At 39.4% G+C, this 21,346-nt stretch overlaps 2 protein-coding genes across 4 annotated transcripts in view; one reads left to right on the forward strand and one right to left on the reverse strand.

Annotated features, from left to right (window-relative positions):
• The first annotated feature begins 221 nt into the window (after positions 1-221).
• slc52a3-2b (solute carrier family 52 member 3-2b) lies at positions 222-4,591 on the forward strand. 2 transcript variants are annotated; one of them, XM_058053367.2, is made up of 4 exons: positions 222-243; positions 2,141-3,221; positions 3,427-3,550; positions 3,997-4,591. In XM_058053367.2, the coding sequence occupies exons 2-4, from the start codon at positions 2,188-2,190 to the stop codon at positions 4,207-4,209; spliced, it is 1,371 nt and encodes a 456-aa protein (XP_057909350.2). In that variant the 5' UTR covers positions 222-243; positions 2,141-2,187; the 3' UTR covers positions 4,210-4,591. The 2 variants fall into 2 exon arrangements, with proteins under 2 accessions (XP_057909350.2, XP_057909349.2); XM_058053366.2 differs by lacking the exon at positions 222-243 and adding an exon at positions 990-1,132.
• A 9,083-nt stretch (positions 4,592-13,674) lies between these two features.
• The window catches only part of LOC131105300 (nuclear factor of activated T-cells, cytoplasmic 1-like), a 46,357-nt gene continuing 38,685 nt past the window's right edge, over positions 13,675-21,346 (reverse strand). For both annotated transcript variants that reach the window (XM_058053283.2, XM_058053284.2), the window contains one exon: positions 13,675-15,508. In XM_058053283.2, coding sequence (XP_057909266.2) covers positions 15,453-15,508 — 56 coding nt within the window. In that variant the 3' untranslated portion in view covers positions 13,675-15,452. The remainder of the gene's footprint in view (positions 15,509-21,346) is intronic.

Genomic DNA, 21,346 nt, shown 5'->3' on the forward strand with positions numbered 1-21,346 from the left:
CACAGGGTCCTCCCACTCATGATTCCTAGGGGTTTTGGCTCCCAGACTGGACCCCTGGCTCAGCCCCTGTAGTCACATGACAACATCCCAGCAATCGAGGCGTGTAAAACACTGGAGTCAAAGTGGATATTGCATACTCCATTGGAACATCAAAAGGCCACCGTCCTGCAGCATAGTGTCTTTATCTCAGAATACTCCACAGGGGTGCAAAGACGGATTTTGTATTTTCATTCCCACAAGCAGGTAGGTGGTATTTGATGCCATTTGCAAGACCTATACAGCAACATGCACTTTAGACACTTTGTATACTATGGGATGTAGACAATACAAGATACATGTGGCTGCTTGTCAACATACTGAATACATTTACAGTATGTATAATTAAAAAAAATACCCTATAAGGTTTTTGAAGTGCTGTACTGTAGTGTTTGTCGCTTTATCTTCGTGAAAGATTGACTAGTTCATGTGAAAACTTGAATTAAATTTTGATAATTGTTTAATAATTATAGCTGTAATGTAAGCTACACTACTAATTAAAATATATGATAATTGTCTTATCAACTGGACTTTTGGAGACAACTGATTATTTTTGTATTTTATTAAAAAATATATTATATTGTATGATTAGTATAAATACATCTTAATATCATATGTTTATATTAATATTGTATAAATACAAACAATTTTTAAAAAACTATAAATTATTATTTTTAACATATCTCTGAGCGTTTTCAGGATACTGCCATTCAATTCGAATATAATCAACCTTGAGCTTGAAGTATGAAATAAACAAGTTCAAAATGATCATAAAAGCATTTTGATTGATGAACTATGCAAAGAAACGTCCCCATTCATTCCCCTTCCACCGCATGTTCCACCCGTGTATGCACGCTGAGTGAAACCTCCCTCATCACTGTCATGGCCGTGGAGAGAACCTGTGCGCATGTGCAACTCCGCCCCGTTTGTCAAACGCAGCAGAAACACGGAAGTAGAATGTAAACCGGTGTGTGGAGGAGAAAAGGGGGAGGGATTGCACTTACATTATGTGACTGACAAACTAACAAACTCTTAATGGTGTAGAAGATTTTTGAAGAGGAAAGACCAAAACAGAGTCCTGTGTGCCCGGAGCTCGGTAAGATAATTTCTTGGCGTGGTATTATTCGGTTCATATTATTGTTTTGTTACCACAATTGAATGTCTAACACTACTGTAGCCAATATTATGAAATGCATAGAAGAAATGATCTGACTGACCTATTATTCAATGAGGTTATTACAACGTGTCATTTTTGTTTAACATTTGTATTTTTTTCGTTTTAATGAGAATCGATGTGTAGTTTCATGTAAAACCTTACAGTTACATCGGTTGTACGCGACATCCGCATGGTGCTTTTTTTTGGGAGCAGTGTGTTAGTGTGTGAAAGTTCATGGCATCCTGGAGGAGAGGCTGGGAAGGTCAAGTACAACTCAATTCAGCTCTGTCTTATGTTTTATTTAGGTTATTATGATTTACTTATATTCTCAGGTATATAGTAGAGAAAAACAAAACACATGGATCAATCATACAACAGTGTTGTGGTAGTAGTTTTTAATAGCATAGAACTACATATACATATACCCAGTATATGTATACATATAAATACCCAGTATATAATGTGTTGAATGAAATACAGTTGCCCCTTTTTATATCAATTTAGAAAAAGTTATACATAATTCAAATTTTAGTCCAATCATGCTGCACTCACGGTAGTCCGTTTGCAGCCGGGTTAGCGCCATTAGCGCTTCCATCTTGCATCCCCCATGACGACAGATTCATCCAATTTATCTACGGGGATATTGACATAGCGAAGGGGGGCTCCAAGCTAACAGTGTAAACAATAGGCTGTAAACAACAACAAGTGTAAACAATGGAGCATGCGGCATGCTACAAACGTAGCAAGATGAACATCCATAAAGCACACTTGCACAAGGGATCGACCTGGCACCAAAAAACCCCAATAATACATAAATACACTAAATTTATACTATTATATATTATAAGCAACTGGCTTGTATTTATAAACCAAAAACAAGTATGGGATAATGAATTCTGGGATTGCAGTCAAGGACTCAACTGATCAAACCTTCTTCATGTGTTTCAGAGTGTATAGATCTCCGATTCCTGATTTCCTGGTCCTAAAGTTCCATAATGTCACTCCTGACTCACGTGCTGGCATGCTTGTTTGGCATGGGCTCCTGGGTGGCCATCAACGGAATGTGGGTGGAGCTCCCACTGATTGTACCAGAGATCCCAGAGGGTTGGTACCTACCATCCTACCTCACAGTCCTCATCCAGATGGCCAATATAGGACCCCTGTTCATCACCCTTATGCACCGCTTTCGTCCAGGTATGCTGGATGAACGGCCCATTGTCTATTGCATTGTGGCGTTGGGTATTATTGCAACATTCCTTTTGGCTTTTTTTTGGAAGCATACAGTGACAATAGGGGGCGCCCTGCACAGTGTGTCCCTTTTGACATTATGCTTCCTGTTGTCGGTCGTGGACTGTACCTCCTCTGTCACCTTCTTGCCTTTCATGATGCGCCTAGGCCCCCAGTACCTCACCACATACTTTGCAGGGGAAGGCCTCAGTGGTCTGGTCCCTGCACTGGTGGCTCTAATTCAGGGCGTTGGTGTCGTCCATTGTCAGAATGCCACTTTGACAGACTCATTTAACCAAACACTTGAGAATTCATCTGTTGGTAGTGGAAAGCTGGAAGCCATCTACCAACCAGCAACATTTTCTGCTCAGGTGTTTTTCCTGTTTCTAAGCGTTATGATGGTTGTTTGCCTGATTGCCTTCACCCTACTTAATCATCACCCTGCTGTGGCTCGAGAGAAGAAGAACGACATGTATTTCAATGAAGAATTGACGCCTGGGAAGAGAGAGCAAGGGTTCTCTCTGCATGCTCAAACACCGGAGCAAAAGCCAATGATAAATCCCTTCGAGTCTTCAAGGAGAGAACCTCGCAGCTCCTTTGGCAGGGGCACCTACAGCAACTTTGAGGTGGTTTTCATCTTTGTGGTACTGGCCTGGGTGAATGCTCTGACCAATGCAGTGCTGCCATCAGTGCAGTCTTACTCCTGTCTGCCTTATGGGAACCGGGCCTATCATCTGGCTGCCACAATGGCCGCTGTCTCCAACCCAGTGGCCTGTTTCATTGCCATGTTCATGCCTATCAGGTGAGCTTCTACAAGCATTCACGTCTAAACAAAAATCAGCTAAAAGTCAAATATTTCTGTGACTACACATTGCTAAACCTCAAACATAGTAACCTGTTTATAGAAATTCAAATAAAAACAATTCAATGTGATGGTTATTTTGAATAGACACTTTGTGTTATATAATTATGCATATTGTTCAACCTAACAATGGATCTATTTCTAGGTCGCTCACCTTCATGTGTCTTCTGACTGTGTTTGGGACTGGATTTGGAGCCTACATCATGGCCATGGCTGCCCTAAGTCCTTGTCCTTTGCTGGTCCACAGTGCATCTGGAACTGTTGTTATAGTAAGACTTTTGAGACACACTCTTTAACATTCAACACCCATAACATTCCAAAGTTTCTTAAGGAGGTCCAAAGTGGAGCCTCAATCTAAAAAAAACTGAGATCCAATCCATCAATGGCCTGGCAGCACCTATAAATTATGTATGTCCACAAAAGTAACGAACAGAATCAAGGGGCTGCCCTTTGTCACCAATCCTGGAGGACACCTCTCGCCCAAAGTCAACTGGGATAGGCTCCAGCCTACCCCCGTGACCTTAATGAGGATAAGCAGCATAGAAAATGAATTTTACTTTTTATACTTTCATTTCTTCATTTTGCAAATTTTAATCATGATTGTATTCAGTTGCTCATTTTTTCAGTCTGTCTATTTTTTTTGTACATTTTATCTCGTGCTCATTCCAAAAAAATCTTCAAATATTGTAAATTTTTTGCACGTTGTGTCCTGCAGGTGCTGGCTTGGATCCTCTTTGTTCTCTGTCTGTCCTATGTGAAGGTCATCATTGGGGTTATTCTCCGGGATGAGGGCCATAGCGCCCTCGTGTGGTGTGGAGCGGTAGTCCAACTGGGTTCCATGGTTGGTGCCCTGTCCATGTTCCCACTGGTTAGCGTCTATGGACTTTTTAAGTCAGGTGATGCTTGCAACACAGTGTGTTCCATGTAAAGAAGAAATATGTTAAAAATACTGCTGTACAAACCAGAAATATAAGTTGCACTGAGTTTACTGTACCATACCAACACCATACCATCACCATATTAGTAAGCGTGAACTCATCAAAGTCTTTAGCCTCACATATTTGGAAGAGAGATGAGTCACCTGAAGTTCTTGTTAATCAGGTTAATAAACACATTACCCATAAATCATACATTACTTTTCAGCTATTATATTCAATGGTTAACATAAAGTGAAAGTATACAAATATTTTTTTGGGAGTGTGTACTACTATGATGTACATTTTTTACTCTTTTGTGTTAGTAGTTTGAAGTACTTTTTTGCTGAAAATAATTTGCTTTGTAAATGTTACATTAGTGGAGATACTGTTAAAATAAATATAAAACCAAAACAATTATAATGCTCTTCTTATCTTTTTTGATATACTTAAAGGGGATTTATAATGCTCATTTGTATTGAGTTGTGGACCCCTATAGAGCAGTTACACATGATAACCCGCACAACAAACTGTCTAGATCTTCCAGATTCTGCACCTCTTTCTGCAGTGCTTCCATGTACTTCCTGCTTCCAACCCAAATGGTCTGTCATTTGGTCACACTCCTAAGCATGTACTTCCAAATATGTTGAACTGTGTTAACTGAGTGCTAGCAATCTGCAGCCCATATAGGAAGCACGTTAGTGTTAGGAAAAACTCTGTAAAACTGAGCGTGCAGAGCCATCCGGAACTTCTTTCAGTGCTCACTTCCAAATTCCAAATCATTATCTGATGTTTTGACATCGTTTAACACAGGAATCCAACATTGTAACAAGATTTATAGGTCAGTAAAGTGGAAAAAGCATAATGGCATAACAGTTTATACCAATCTTCTTTGATATTTCTGATTCTTGATGCATGTCAATAATTTCAACCTTCTGGAACAGATTTACAGCTTTTCCACAACCACACTAAATACTGTAAACAGTATTGATGAATATATACTTCATTTACACTTTGAGTTTCATTAAAAACTGCATTCATGTTAATTTAGATTAGTAGTAATACTCGAGTTTGTGGATTTCAGTTCGAACCCTCAACTCGCACTTGTTTCATATGAACGCTAGATGTCGCTCTTTGACAAAAATAAGCAAAGAATTGAAGTGCTTGTCCTTAACCATCATGCCACAAATAGTCAGTCGCCATATTCTTTATATCAGTTTTAACCACTAAATCTAAACATTCCTGTGATGCAGACTTTTTTACAAATTCCCCAAATGTATATAACAACTTTGGGGGTAGCCCGGTGATGCATTTCTGTAGCAAGGGTCTACCCACATGACTGTATCCGCATCATATCCTCTTCAAACTAAATCAGAGAGTGTAGATGTGATGTGTGTATGGGTTCTGTCAATTTATCTTTCTTTTGGTCCAAAGGGACAGATAGGAATGAGAAAGTCATAACTAGTCAGAGTCTGATTCAGATCCCAGAGGTTCATCGGTGAACATCTGGGGTCATCATCCTCATGAGGCTCATACATCACCTGTTGACTCTTATCTTTTCCAGTAGATTCTATGACTTATGGTGTGCTGGGTTAAAATACTGCAGACTTGTTTGGGAGGGTTTTTACTATAATAAAGAGGGGGGATTAAGTCCATACGTTTCCATCAGACTCTTTAAGGGCTTTGAAATGGTGAAAAACAATATGCATGGGGGAGAATAAATGTGGGTGGCAAAGTAATCAAATGCCAACTTTATGAAAGTATTATCTTCTTCAAACTTGATGTTTTATTTTTCTGTGCTGTATGGACATTTTGCAGACGTCTCTTCACAGGCCTCTCCCACTGCCTGATGGACTTTGAAGTGACCATAATGTCAATGTAAAACGTGAGTAAATATCCTCTTCCATTCCGCTCTTTAATGTGCAGTTATGGGACTGCAGTATGCAGAGAATGATTGAATTTTGTGAGCCGGCCAGGAACGATCACGTCTCGCCTGCTGTTATGCAACGGCCCATTCCCCACTCACAACGCAGTGTCTGGTAAAACCTTGAGGATGAGGGGAGGGGGGGTGTGGGGACACTGGAAACCTAAGCGTCTGGACTAAAAGAGAGCAAAAAGATTTCATCTTGTAAATGACTCAAGACTATATATACTGTATATAAAAGTGAAACTCTGCTTTTTTATACATAATAGTGCAAAAAGTGAGATGTGAACGACCACATCTGATACCACAAACCTGATTGGTATTAATGGTGTGAAATGAAGCGTTTTACACAAAAAATACATTACATCCTATTTCCCGACAAATGGAAACATATGGATTCTCTACAACACTGGCCGTATTAGTTTATTTTATGACAGTCCCGACTGTTTTCGCACCTTGAATCTCTTTGCTTGCTCAGCAAACTCAAACAAAAACATGTTTAAGACAGTAAAATCTTCCCTTTGTCCAGACCTTTTTCACACCCGTTATGTTGAATTACACCTCCATTGTATATCATTTAAATGCATGGGAGACTACCTTTCCCGTTAGGTCCATTATATTCAAATGGGCTGGGCCTTTTGTCTTCTTTGCAACAAGACATAAAGTAATCAAAAGTTGAAAGCAAACACTCAAGGAGGCACTTAGCAAAAAAGAAAAGCTTTTATGATAAAACATTCATATAGCGTGCAGGAGACAGGTAATCTTTGAAGATGATGAGGGTTGTCTTGTGGTCAGTTTCAATACGTATAGTATAGCTTGGGGAGCATTGGATATGAAGGTTGCTAATAACCTCCCCGCCCACCCATCATCCACCGCACCATCCAGGCAGGACTACTATACCTGAGTGTGTTTCCTCAGTGGTGTGAATGATGCCTTAAAGAGCCGTTGGAGTCTACACCAAGGTAGTGTTCATTACCTTGACAGACTGATGACAGCTGAGATACATCCACGCACACAGAAAAACAGAATTTGAATTCATGAGAAGGAAATTGGGTACATTGGCTGTGGTTTCATTAAAGAAAATAAGAATAATAATTAAATTTTACTTTAAATATAGTGGCGATTGCACAGTCAAACACAACAAAGACATTTTTTAATCCGTGTGGTAACCTGAAATGTTGATTTATCCCGGTCATTCAATAGTGTATTGATCACTCGACAAAAAGTGCAGAATGTTGTATGACAAGTGGAAAATGTTTGCAAGACAAGGCAAAATTTTGGTGTAAATTTGCAACCTTAACCAGGGTGGACTTTCACCAATGTTCCAGTAAACTAAAAAATATGTGACCCATCGGTAATAGCTTCTTTCACACAAAGATTATGCAAATCGTTGGCTCAGAGACTTATCAGTAGAGCCAATATTTATTTGCATGTGACTTTCCTATGCGTATGTATTAGATGCTTGGTGACATCAGCACCAGCATATGGTGCTGAATTCCTCTCATTCTATTTGGAAGTGGTAAGTTTTTGGCTTCCTTGTCCTTCTTCCCTACTCCACTTTCTTGTCTTTACAGTAATTTACAATAAAAATAATAGAAATATAAAGGTGATAATTGGAGTGTTATTTCATATCTACCTAATTAAAACCCGTATTTAGGAAGTCATAAATAGGATTTCAGTGGGCTGACTACAAAAATATTCTAAAAATATTCTTATTAATATTGAATCCTACTTCGCAAAAATTCTAGTACCAATTAACAATAGTTAGATAGATAGATAGACAGACAGACAGGATGAAAGCACAATAGGTAAAAGACTAAGCTACTGTTTTCACCTGTACAATTATGCATGTGTCTTGTGGAAAGTAAGTCAGTCCACATCCCTGAAGAATGAAAAAGAACAAACAAAGGGGTAAATAAGTTTGAAGAGCAGCCATCTTGCAAAACTTGTACCGCTGACAGTTTAATATAATCAGGCTGTTTACTGTTGATGATGGAAGTCAGTGTTCATCTGTTCTCCATGCACCGTGTGCAGTCAAGTGTCAGTAGACTCAACAATTTGTCAGGTACACAAACCATCTCTGTTTGCTGCACGCAGACATGTGGTGGATCCTTGCATACTTGTGGACATGGCAGGGATGACGAGTGTATTTTGTAACCTTGGGACAGAGTCTGGCTGGGCCTCGGTCTGTAGCCTCATTATTGAGTGTACAGGCATGTGTAATCCATTTTCTCATGTATCTCTGAAAGACAGCCAATCTGCACATTTTCCAAACTTTTTCTATTTCTCTATTGAAATCATAATTGTACTTCTTATGGAGAGTAAATAATTACAAACCACATTGGATTTGTGGGCAGACATTTCATCTTCTCAATTCAGCACTCTCTTTTTCATTATTATTATTATGGTAATTATTAATCCCTGAAGGAAATTAAATTTGAGAAGTGGTAACCAACTTTGAGACAAAAGACAAACAACACTCTCCTCTACGTGCGGAAGTCCTGGATTTCATATGGGGTCAGTTTTAGGTCACAGTGGGCATCCATTAGTGGCCTTATTTAGAGTCTGATTCTTTTAAGAGGAGTGATTGGCCAGCAAAGACAAAGAATCATTACCTTTACCCGCCCCCTCCCTGCCAGCAGTCAATAATGAAGGATCATTAAAATGAATAGATGGACATTCCCCTTTTCTCCGGATCCTTATTGCAAAATCAGTGTCAGGGGAAATGAAGATTGAACTTGGAGAAGGCGTCTAAAAGCCTCACAGTGATTGTTGTGAACTCATCTTCAGTGCCAGTCTGCTTTATCTACTGTAAGAGTCTGCACCTGCTTCAACTCCAGACCAGCCAGGGCTTTTACTGTAGCCCATTAAGCATATCTCTAATGTGCGCTACAATATACTTTAACGTAAACATTGTGCATATGTGCTAAAACATTTACAGCCAGCAATGGACGACTGATTGCTTGAGAAGTCTCCATGAAGAAATACAGCTCACAAAGTGAACTAGAAAGGGCATATTGACTCCATTCACTTTCCTGGGGAGAATTGAGAACAGTTGCGAACGTATAAACACACACTTAAAGATAATGCGTTCCGGGGGGCTGCTGGCATGCACGGGGGTTGGTCTCTGCTCCCTTGGTGTGGTGAGCTTGGCGACAAATTTCTTGCCTGGTGTGGCTGGGCTGTAAGGGGCCTCGCCGTCCTGGTTTAATACATAGCAGAACCTAGCGCCTGGTCACCAGTCAATTCCAGAGCACATATAGACAACAAGCACTAACAATCATATTCGCCATGGGTATTCAACTACAATTAGGTCCAATTTCAGTCCGGTTGTTCTCAAATTTTGTGAGGCAAAGGTTGAAATTCAGAATTCTTCATAATGGGATCTGCTGCTTATTTCTTTTTACTTCAGTTCAACCTTGAGTGGGTATGTTTGGTCAAAATCTTTTCTCTTATTTTCACATTGCGATTGCGCCATCGTGCCGTAGTCTTTGAACATAGGAGACAAACTGATTTTGTGCCTCCAAAGGGGGATGAATGAACTTAAATGAGTATTCCAGGTTGAAAAGTGGTTTCACTGCACCATGTGTTTTTATTTTTCTGTTGTCTCTGGCATATCCATCTCACTGTTCTATCTCTCACTCAGTATCTTATATTTCCCCGTATGTCACTCATCGCGATGTCCACTCTCTATCTATCACTCATTTCTCTCTTATTTTCCTGTATTTCACTCGTATTTCTGTCGGTTTAGCGCCAATGCACAGATTCAGTTGAATGCATTGGCTTATTGGATTTCCTGATCTGATCAACCACTACCGTAAAATCTACAAAAGCTGTGCTGTTCAAAATAGAGGAGACTTTCATAACTGAAATAATACTTAAATAATCTTTTAACCAAAACTCCATTTTGTGTAGGATGGTTGGGTTCAGGCTGCACGGCGGTCGAGTGGTTTGCACGCAGTCCCACCCTCGGCCATCTTTGTGTGAAGTTTGCATGTTCTCCCCGTGCATACATGGGTTTTCCGGTTTTCCTCCCACATTCCAAAAACATGCTAGGTTAATTGGCGACTCCAAATTGTCCATAGGTATGAATGTGAGTGTGAATGGTTGTTTGTCTATATGTGCCCTGTGATTGGCTGGAGACCAGTCCAGGGTGTACCCCGCCTCTCGCCCGAAGACAGCTGGGATAGGCTCCAGCACCTCCCGCGACCCTTGCGAGGATAAGCGGTAGAAAATGAATGAATGAATGACTGGTTGGGTTCGCCAGATAGCGACGCCTGGTGTCCACTTACTTAAATGTGTCTCTCAATTCAATGTAACAGAATGAAGAAAGAAAAGCAATGCATTGACTGAGTTGCTCAATGGTTACACATTTTAGAGTCAAACATCTGTCATTCCACAAAATGTTTACAGAACCAAGCAGAGCATTTCACGCGTCACAAAAGAAAGGCTGCATATCAAGTTGAATACTTGCAGATGGAGAATCACCGACACTCCAAGATTTTCCAAGAGCCATCTGGTTGTCTTCCTGGGTGTCTTTTAAAAAGGTGATTTGTCTGTGGTTCGTCTGCTATGTAACCATGTCACTAGGTCATCTGCCGAAGTTGTCACATGAAGAAAAGTTTGTTTACGCCTGTGAAGTCGCCCCGCCCCTACAAAACCAAAAGACACACTTAACTCCACAACCACATGTTCTTAGTTCTTTATCTTGAAGATGGCCTATAAGTATTCGTCTGACAAATGGTTGTGACGCCAAAAAAAACAACTTCAAGGCTCAAAAAGGAGCCATGGATTATGTGGCAGGACAACTGAAGGTCCCTCAGCATGGTCAAACAATTATGTCTCTTAAAGCCACCCCCATGGTTCTCTCATCAAGTCCTTCATAACAGAGGCATATTGGGGATTTACTGCCTGCAGATGGCTGATGGGAGGTGAGGGCGGGACTAGGCTTTTGCTGGAACTTTTTTAAAGCTCAAATCAGACACTCTGTGGGAATACTCATGGGTGGAAGCAGGTCCACAATAAATCCGCAGCATGAAATATTGCACCCTGTGTCAAGTGTTGCATGTGTATGTGGACCTTTAACACTAAATGGCACGCGCTTCAGTTGCTATGACCTGTGATTTATTTATTTTTATCCATGTCAGTCATTTTTCAGAGAATTCAAACCATTTTATCTGGTTGTCCAGCCCAGGTCTGGTTAATCACGGGGCAGTTTTGGTGTATTATTTATTAGTAGTTTAGTAAAGAAACAAGCTTTTTAATACTACATAGCATCTCCTTTTTGAATGCATATTCTAAAAACTTTATATTTACATTAATTAATCTTCGATTAGTCATTCCCATGGTTGAAAATTCTAAATTAAGGCCAAAAATATGTACAATTTGATAAAATATGCAGATTTTCTGACTTGTAATCAACCTCAAAACCACCATTTAATAATCAATATATTGATTTAAAATAAAGTGAAGCTGCGATGTGGCAAAGGATGACTGAAGTCTCAAAATTTTCAAAAGTTATTTTAAATTGCCACCGCTTTAAGTAGAGCAGCAACACTCTTTGTGCTTCCATTTACTTGTGCATTGGAATGCATTACAAAATCCAGAAAATGGTTATGAAAATCATTGCAGTGTCATTAAGTCTTTTTGAATGTTGTAGATTATTAAAATACTTTAACCCGAGCGACGTCTTGAAGTAAATGCCCATGTATCATGTTGAGGATCCGTCATTTATCATAGGATACAAGGCGAAAACAAAATGTGCAGACTGCAGAGAATAAATGTGCATGTTATTTCAGCAGCCAAGGCAAAAGAGGCTATAAAAACGTACATACACATTTCTAGTGTCAACTGAGAAATGTTAGCATGGCTATTTTTCCAAAACTGTCGGTTCAAAAACAGATAAAAAAACAAAATAAAACACTTTTTCCTGGCAGACTACAAATCAAATGAGGTTTGAGCAGTGTTATGACGATCAGTCTTTAAATGAAAACATACATACACAGCAATGAAATAGGGCATCCATCCCCCAGTGATTAAGACTACACTTGCATATAAATTCTATGTATGAATTTTTTTTTAATGCTGTAGAAATTGGCTGTGATTGACTCATTCCTTCTTTGGCATCACAGCTTTCATGCTCAGAAATGACAATTTCTTGTAATATGGGAAACTTTTCATTTAGAGTGTTGATCAAACCGGGTATTTCTGAAAATAGTTCAATATTCATGATTATTTACGAGTTGTACAGTATTTGTGGCCTTGAAAAAAAAACATGCGGAATCCAGAAGGTTCAAATAGAAAATTGTCGAAGTATGCATAAATGACTGGAAAGCATGGCTCAGCTGAGTCATCTCTCCGGTGTCTTCCAGGGAACCATGCTGCCAGTGGAAGAGGACCAAGGTAAAGTCAGGGTGCCAGGAAAGAGGGGTGTGTCTGCCAATGCACATGTATTGTGGGGCTATTTTTGGGCTTGCCACGGACATACAGGAGAGCACTGCCCAGGCCTGCCCTCCGTCACTATGGGGATGGGTGCTTCATAAGTTTGATGGATGGAAAAAGACTGGAGGAGTGACAGGTGGTACACAGGAGCGTGGCACAGCTCCCACGGCGAGGAGCTGTTTCACACATAACGACCCATCACTAACAATACTCCTCGGAAAACACACAGGCCTCTGCTTGCAGCAGGAGGACTATAAAGAGCCTGTTGCATTTGATCTTGTGAGACAACAGTGATCAGTTTTTGCCAAATATTTCAAGAGTTAATCAAATTACACATCTACATAAAATGGAAAAAGAAGATTTGAACCCCTCGCATTCTGGGATTTTTTTTTTTCTACTTAAACTGCCTAAAAGGTCATAACAAAAGCAGATGTAAGCTGTACTTGAACCATTTGGAGTAGTTGCATGGCTTGGTCCTGAGCTCTTTTAAAAGCTAACAAGCTGACTTTTTATCCCCAATGACAGAATCTGTACTTTTTCTTGCAGAAACTGGCTTTTGTACCACAGCAGATGGGTTAGCAGTTGTCTAGTGAGTTGAGTGAGGTGTCAATTAAAAGTTAAAAATTGTTTGGGATGGGTTTGATGGCTTAAAATGAAAAACAACAAACAAGTTAACAGAAATTATGATCCTTAATATTTGGAAAATATCCGCATTTGACAAAAATGATAGAAGTATGCAGTGGTGGTCAGTAAGGATTAGTGTTGTGCGATACCACTGATTTTCTTTCCGATCTGATACTGAGTAACATTCAGGCTGGCCCATTTCATACGATACAAATTCACCTAATGTGTATTGGTTTCATATCATAGCATAAAGAAACCCCAACCTTAACCCTACCCTAACCCCAACCCCAACCCCCGACCATAACCCGAACCCTAACCCTACTCTAACCCTAACCCCAACCCTACCCTAACCTTAAAATTAAAATATATTTTACTCTTCTTTCACTGATTTTATAACATAAAATTGCCTTTTTGTATGCAATGGTGTAAATGCAATGAAATGTAATCTTTCAAGGCTCTGTTGCTAATGGACACTTTACTCATTGGAAACATTAACAAAGTCATTCGCTAAATAGGTCTGATATTTTATTTAAACAAACCATGTAACAATCAAGACTTAATATAACCACAAGAATAAAAGAGAAAATAAAAAATAAAATAATCAATTATTCAGTCATACAACATAAGTGTACATTTATTAACAGCTCATAATAAAAAAGGACTTAAGTTATGCATGGTCACAATACCACTTAAAACACATTTCAAATGTCATAAATATGTCATATTAATAAATGAGAAATATGGTTCACCTTGTGTCTACACAGAAAAGCAATAGTCACAATGATCTTGAATCTGAGAAGGACATTAAGGCACAAAATAGAATCCTTGCTCATGTAGTTTAGTCATGCTTTTATATGTTTCCAAAAATGGACATAAGCGCTCCACAGAAAGCAATAATCAGCTAAATAATATAAAATATTTGGTCAATGTGCATGCTCCAAAAGATACATGACATAGAAAAGACTGGAAGGTTCCTAGGTTCATGACATAAGAGCAGGAATTTGACATACATTTGGTCTGGAAGCAAGACTACCTATTTGTATGGTAAAGTGCTTAATAGTTTTGTACTTGGGGGAACCACTGGATGTTGAACCCTTAAAAGAGAAATTTGGACAATAATTTCACCAAAGAGATAATGCTTTGGTTTACACAGATCAATTATTGCCAGGTAGAAGTAACAGTCCTGCCAGGTCCTCATTTAAATGACCAAGACGATGAGTTAAACCGATCCGGTGGCATACTTAGACGCTTATATTTATATCTTCAATGCGCAGTGCAAGAATTAAAAGACTAAATTGCTTTGGAGTAATATATAAATTCAGCAGGTAAGCATACCATTGTTGATCTAGCACATGTGACTACTGGTGACCTTGGTCCAAGGTTATGTGATGTTCAATGATTGTCTGTGCATCATTATGTCATGGTCTGGGTGGAAGACTGGGCATGATAAAACAGGCACAAAGGTGAAAAGCATAATGAAGCTTAGTAGAAAGAATATATAAGGACGCAATAATAAGGGAAGACAGTGCTGATAAGCCAACTACGTAGAATAAACATAAGGCATATTTTCAGATATGTCCATACAAAATAATATAGTACATCACATTCAGTATAAATGGACAATGAGAAAAAAAACAACAGAAAAATCTTTATATAATCCCGATATCATTTTCCAACATGTGTCGATTTTCTTTGTAAACAAACCATCATCAAATGATACAAAAGCGTCATATAAAACTTTGCACTTTGGGTTGTAATTAACCGTAATTTGCATCTGCTGCCGGCCATCGCCTTCACTAACTAGTAAGGCACCAATTCAGTTGTTGCGGATCGACTACACGCACCAAAAAAAGAGAAACAAACTCATGAACCGTGACAATTTTTGTCCCATTATCTTGTCCATGCATGGGCAAAAGCATCACACTCCAAATGAAGATAGTCAATAAGAATCTCAGTGAGCTGTTTGGTCCACTAAAGAGCATCTTGCCCTCTATACATTTCCAATTTGTACAAATTATATGACATACTGTATATACTTACATACATCAACATATAATATACTAGATAGAAACTTTTCCAGGCAGATCGATACAGAATCCATGTGGATCTGCATCATGTCTTTGAGCAAGAACGAAGGAAGTGATGAACATTGATCAGATGGGAGATCCTGGTCGTGGTAGCTATTCTTCATCTTCTGGATCTTCTCTTTTTCATGTTGTTTTTGTTGATGATGGTTATGGATGTGTTTGCTGCAGCACTTCGTGACGTCTATGCATGAGTGTGCACGGAAATGCTGGAAAGGTCATTCCTGATGATCTCGTTAACTGTGGAAACAAAGAAGTAGGTCATTTTTAACTATTGCACCATCACTATCATAAGAAGAAGTAACTCAGTATAATAATTTGTTGTTGCAAATTATTAACATCATTATTAACATCATCCTGATGTTGTTGTGAACCACTGCCAACGTAACAGGACTACTTTAAAAAAACGTGTTTATTAGGCGACAAAGCTTCGCCCTCACTCAGGATAGTCCAACTGAATCAAATAAAATGTGTACAGTCGTCATCATGCTTCTAAAATTAAGATGCATTCAATTCTGATATGTAGTATTCAACACTGGCCACCAGGTGTCAGTAATGTTACTGTAATATTTGGCTTACATTCTGTTATTATGTCAACTATATTGGATAATACAAGTGTAAAGGTGACTATAGGGGTGTTATTTAATGTCTGGAGGGCTCTAATAATGTTAAAAAATATATATTGAGTAGATTTTCTATGCTCTAACTATGAAAACGGGGATTATTATACAGTCAAACCGAAGTTTTTGTAGGATTCTGTTTCTGACTAAAAGTTTTATTAAAAGGTCACCCCGCTTTTCATAGACTTTCTCAGTTATCATCCAATATTGTGCATAACAAACTCGTCATTTTGGCTTGAACTGTCTTCATTCTGCAGAATGCAGTGCCCAAACAGGTGCCATGATACCAAAACACCAAGTAAACAGTTTTTCTCAATACATGATACCAACATACCAACATAACAATGGGGCAGTATCACACATAATTTGTCCCGTAAAAAGGAACTTGGGAGACATTCGCATCCTAGAGTCCAAGCATATCAGTCATATCGGCACCATACACACTTCTCTTTTGCACAAGCCATCCTTATGTCTTTCCTGTGCCCGCGCCTTTCCCACAGTCGGCCAGGCGGCCCTGCAGCTTTTATCTGCTCTGTGTTCTTTGGCAAAACAGAGGGAAGTGACTGAGAAGATGGCGAGGACCTCCAGTCCTGGTGCTCAACACAAACAAGAAGCTCTTCAATTATAAACCTGGTTGTGATAAAGTGGACTGATGTTGTCGGAGACTGACGGAGTCTAACGGTGAGGAGCCGAGACAGGAAGTCCACCCACCTTGAGGCAATGTGTTATCACGAGACACGGCTTGAATGTTTGAAAAACAAACAGTAGAACATGTAATTGACACTAACTGAACACCTCATTAGGTGCACAAGCAGAGTGTAATAGGACTTCAGAAGAGCTATAATATGTGTAATGTATTATGGACATTCTTCCTGTACTTACAGTAGATAATAATGTCAAAACATATTACCACTCTAAAATTCATAAAAAACATGCACCTCAAAAACTAAAACAACACTAAATAATTGTAATGGAATTTCCCATACATCCTGGCGATGTTGATTTTAAGTGACAGTTGCTACTTTTTTTTGCCCCATGGCGGGTTATCGATGAAATTTCAGTTACATTTTGGTGAAAATTCAATGAAAATCATTCATTCATTCATTCATTTTCTACCGCTTATCCTCACGAGGGTCACAGGTCACATCATACTTCTAAAATTAAGAAGATGCATTCAAAGTCTGATATGTAGTATTCAACACTGACCACCAGGTGTCAATAATGTTACTGAAATGTTATTGTCATGTTTGGCTTACATTCGGTTATTATGTCAACTACATTGGGTAATACAAGTGTAAAGGTGACTATAGGGGTGTTATTTAATGTCTGGAGGGCTCTAATAACATTAAAACATATATATTTAGTAGATTTTCTATGCTCTAACTATGAAAACATTCAATTCCTTCATTCTAACCTAGCTGTCTTGGGGAAAGAGGCGGGGTACACCCTGGACTGGTGGCCAGCCAATCACAGGGCACATATAGACAAACAACCATTCACACTCACATTCATTCCTATGGACAATTTGGAGTCGCCAATTAACCTAGCATGTTTTTGGAGAAAACCCACGCATGCACGGGGGGAACATGCAAACTCCACACAGAGATACCCAGGGGTGGGATCTCTTAGCTGTGAGGTCTGCGCGCTAACCACTCGACCACCATGCAGGCTCAATGAAAATCAATCATACAAAAACTAAGCAAAATTCATTTGCTTAGATTTAATGTATGTATATGTAATGCGTAATGTATTTGCTTGGATTTAATTTTACATTTTTCGCACAGTGTAGCATGAAAATATAAAGCAATTACTGAATTTAGACAGCATCTTATGAACATAGAAAGCATCAAGGATTACTCTTTTTCAAACAGGCCACCCACATACAGTATCTACAATAATCATCAGTCCAGACTAACACCTCCATGCACATACACACACACACACACACACACACACAAACATCTTGCATGGGACTCACCTCCTGAACCAGGAGGAACTCCCATTGGAAAAACACAACCTGTGCCAACACTGCAGGCTGTTTTGAACTCTATTTGGCTCAACAGGCATTTACACGCTGCAGGTTAATTTTAGCACTGCCATGGCAAGGCATTAACCACGAGCACACGTTTAACAATGATCCAACTTTTATATCACCCCTCCAGTTTGGAGCCATGGTGAGAAACAGCTCCAGGTAAGTCTGAAAAGGAATAAGCTTGGCTGTAAAAGAGCCACAAATACCTTTTATGTTGTTCCGCAATAAGAAGAAAAAAAAACACACACATCCTGTCTTCACTTAAACAGTAGTGAAACTGTACTGTTACTGCCTCCTTTTACTGCTGTGATTTGTCAACTAACACTTTCCATTGGCATAGCTGATGATGTTCCATTCTGGGGAAACGGGTGCTGAAGTGAGACAAACGTAAAGAGCTGCCCTTTTGTTTTCACTTACGTATAGTTCGTTGAGTGAGAAGTTCAGAAGCAGGATGTGGCCAAATGCCACACCAAAGGGGCAATGCATGTATGAGGTGCTAGCAACAACCTCAGGGATTTTTAGACATTGTTGAAAACTTAAAACAGTCTTATTGGCACTGGAATGTTTGACTTTTTTGCCTTTTGATTGATTAGGAAACTGTTGCTTCATGCATTTTATTCATTTTTCTTTCCCCTTTAGTAAACCACCACAAGAGGACAATGTCAGGTATGTGTCAATGCAGACACGACGGTATTTTATTTTAGGATCACTTTCGCCTTCCATGAAGTGACTAGATATCCTCAAATATGCAGCATTAAGGAACGCAGTCAGACACGCTTGGAAACATTTCAATGTGGAATTTGGCTGCAAAACTTCATCCTTATTTATATAATGAGCCCGGAGAGCGAGGACCACTTTAAAATGAATACTATTTTACACATTATGCTTGAACAAATTAATTGTGTCATCTCAGCGGACAGCTGGGTAAACATATTTGACTTGTTGTCTTATTCTGACTTAGTTCAGGAGCTCAGTCTAATAATGGAAAGCTCTAACTGAGAGGATACCCCTCCATGAATAAACAAAAACAGTGGAAAATTCAACTGCATTATTCCCTGGGCGAAAAAAAAGAAAAACATGTCTCTTTAGACTTACTCAAACACTGTGACATAGTTCATTAGCAGCAGTGCCACAGCAGTCAGTCGACCATGAGGTCAACCTGTCAGGACTTATATTGACACTGCCGAAGCCCAGACATTTAAATAAGGCGCACTGCAAAAACTCAAATCTAAGCAATACATGAATTCAATGTGAAATGTGCTGACTTACATATGTTTTGTTTCTTTCAAGGCACCTTCTATTTGTCAGAAACACCAGAAACAAGTACAATCAGTCAGTTTTTCTTAAATCTGTTGGGCAGGTTATTTTTCTTATTTTAATTAATACCACCATTTATTGCACAACACTTAAAATAAGCTAATTGGTCTAACAAAAGTGCCGCCGATGGGCAATGTAGCCATGTGTGCAAATAAACGGAGAACCAGTACAGATCCTGGTTAAAAGAAAACAAAAAATACATCCACAAGGCTGCGTGGGTGGGTGCTTGTTGGTCGAGATTCTAATAGGATAATATAATATAATATAGCAAGGTCAATACATTTTAATATCTATCAGGCACCACCACTTGACAACTGCTCATGCTCATTAGGACAACAACCACTTCACTTCGTTCCTGTGCAAAGGTAGACACGACTGGAAAGTTTGAGTAGGGTTTCATGTTTTTGCCTTCCCTACACAGTACAGTACAAATACAATGGCCTCATTGTACACGCTGTACATGTAACTCATTGGGGGATCATATAAAATGTCTCTATGTCCAAATGGTGGCTTTTTGTGCCCAGACTGATGCAATCAGTGATGTTTTCATCCAATATGTACATTTTTTTTCAATTCTCAGAGATTTTAATAGAATTCAAATGCTGATTTAGTTCTGTATGTCAACCTATTAAAATTGGGCTCAATAGAAAACATACTTGTTGGCCATGGCTGCTGCCAGAATGATGACATGATGCTTTGAATGTTGCCCTATTCACTGTCAGATACCGCAATGGTTAGCTAAATGCACATGGAAACAAATCCAGAATCGGGCATGATTAACTGTTAACGTTGAACTTTATTTTTAATTCAAATGATAATCGATTTATTACCATATTGACCGGAATATGAGATATTCTGAAAACTCTTGTTTTATAACCACGGTTAGAGTTAGATTGAAAGTACTCTCTGCTTCATGGAAATTCACTTATCACAGATGTGTCTGCAACCAATTAACCACAATAAACGAGGGACACCTGTATATGAGTTTTGTCACTTGATAAGTCACAAAAGCTGCCCTGTCATTTCCTTACCATTTGCCCCAGACTAGAGTACCCAGACAGCTTTATGATACAAGTCAAGATAATCGTAACCAATGAAGCAGTCATCAAACTGAGAAATATAATTCATAAAATATAATGAATGAAATATTAAACTGTAAGGACAACCAAGCAATCCAACCTCGAGTATTAGGAGTTTAAACCAGACCTGTCAGGTCTGCTGAGATGCAAAGCTCAGAGGCCCAACAGTCAATTGGAGGCTTTAGCAGTTGCAACCTGATCCTCTGCCATCGGTTGTCTGGCAATGACCTGACGGAGAGAGACTTCACAACCATCAGCTTCTCTGAACTGACTTTAGAAAGCACAACCTTTGACACGAAGTCTGTAACAGAGGTTTCCTGCCAGGGACTTCTGTTCTCACATTCAGTCCCATGACACTGAAGGAGAGGAGGGCACCTTCCTGAACTTCTCTCACTTTCACTGCAGGAATAAAGCTGCAGCTGTGTTGAGGTCAAGGACCTTCATGCTGTAGTGCAGGATGATGCTTCCTATTCCTTCTTGACACTCGTGTATTGGCACATCAGCCTTGTGAGAAAGCGGAGGTTGCTTCCTTCTATTGTAGCGTTTCGGCTCTTGCCGCATGTGAGGAAGTGCGCCAGTGTCATAGAAGCTGGGGCATATAGTATAAACACAGATAAACACTACTCACTAGAGTCAAAGGGGACTGGTAAGACAAAGTTAAACCCTATTTGAACTTCATGTGGAATTGATTTGGTAGAGAAGCCAAACTAAAGGTCCAACTTGCTGGAGAGAGACAATTGAATTTCCTGCTACATATTACTTTTGTTTCCCCACTATATCAAATCTTCTCTTGGCCTCAGCAGAAACACTTAATGGACAATTTGCTGCCTCCTACGCTCATGACTCAAATGGCTGGGTGGAGAAGCTCCGACAGCGTCGCTTATCCTGTGCTGACAACCGACAGCATGAACAACGATGAGAGGTCAAGGGTCACAGGAAGAAAATACATCTTTATACGTTTTTTCATCAATTTCACATTTCACATATTTAACCTGGATTGTGTCACAAGGTAACAATGGCGATTAGAGCG

This window comes from Doryrhamphus excisus, linkage group LG5, assembly GCF_037039965.1.
Source record: "Doryrhamphus excisus strain RoL-2023G ecotype Guam linkage group LG5, RoL_Dexc_Guam_v1.1, whole genome shotgun sequence".
Classification (NCBI taxonomy): domain Eukaryota; kingdom Metazoa; phylum Chordata; class Actinopteri; order Syngnathiformes; family Syngnathidae; genus Doryrhamphus; species Doryrhamphus excisus.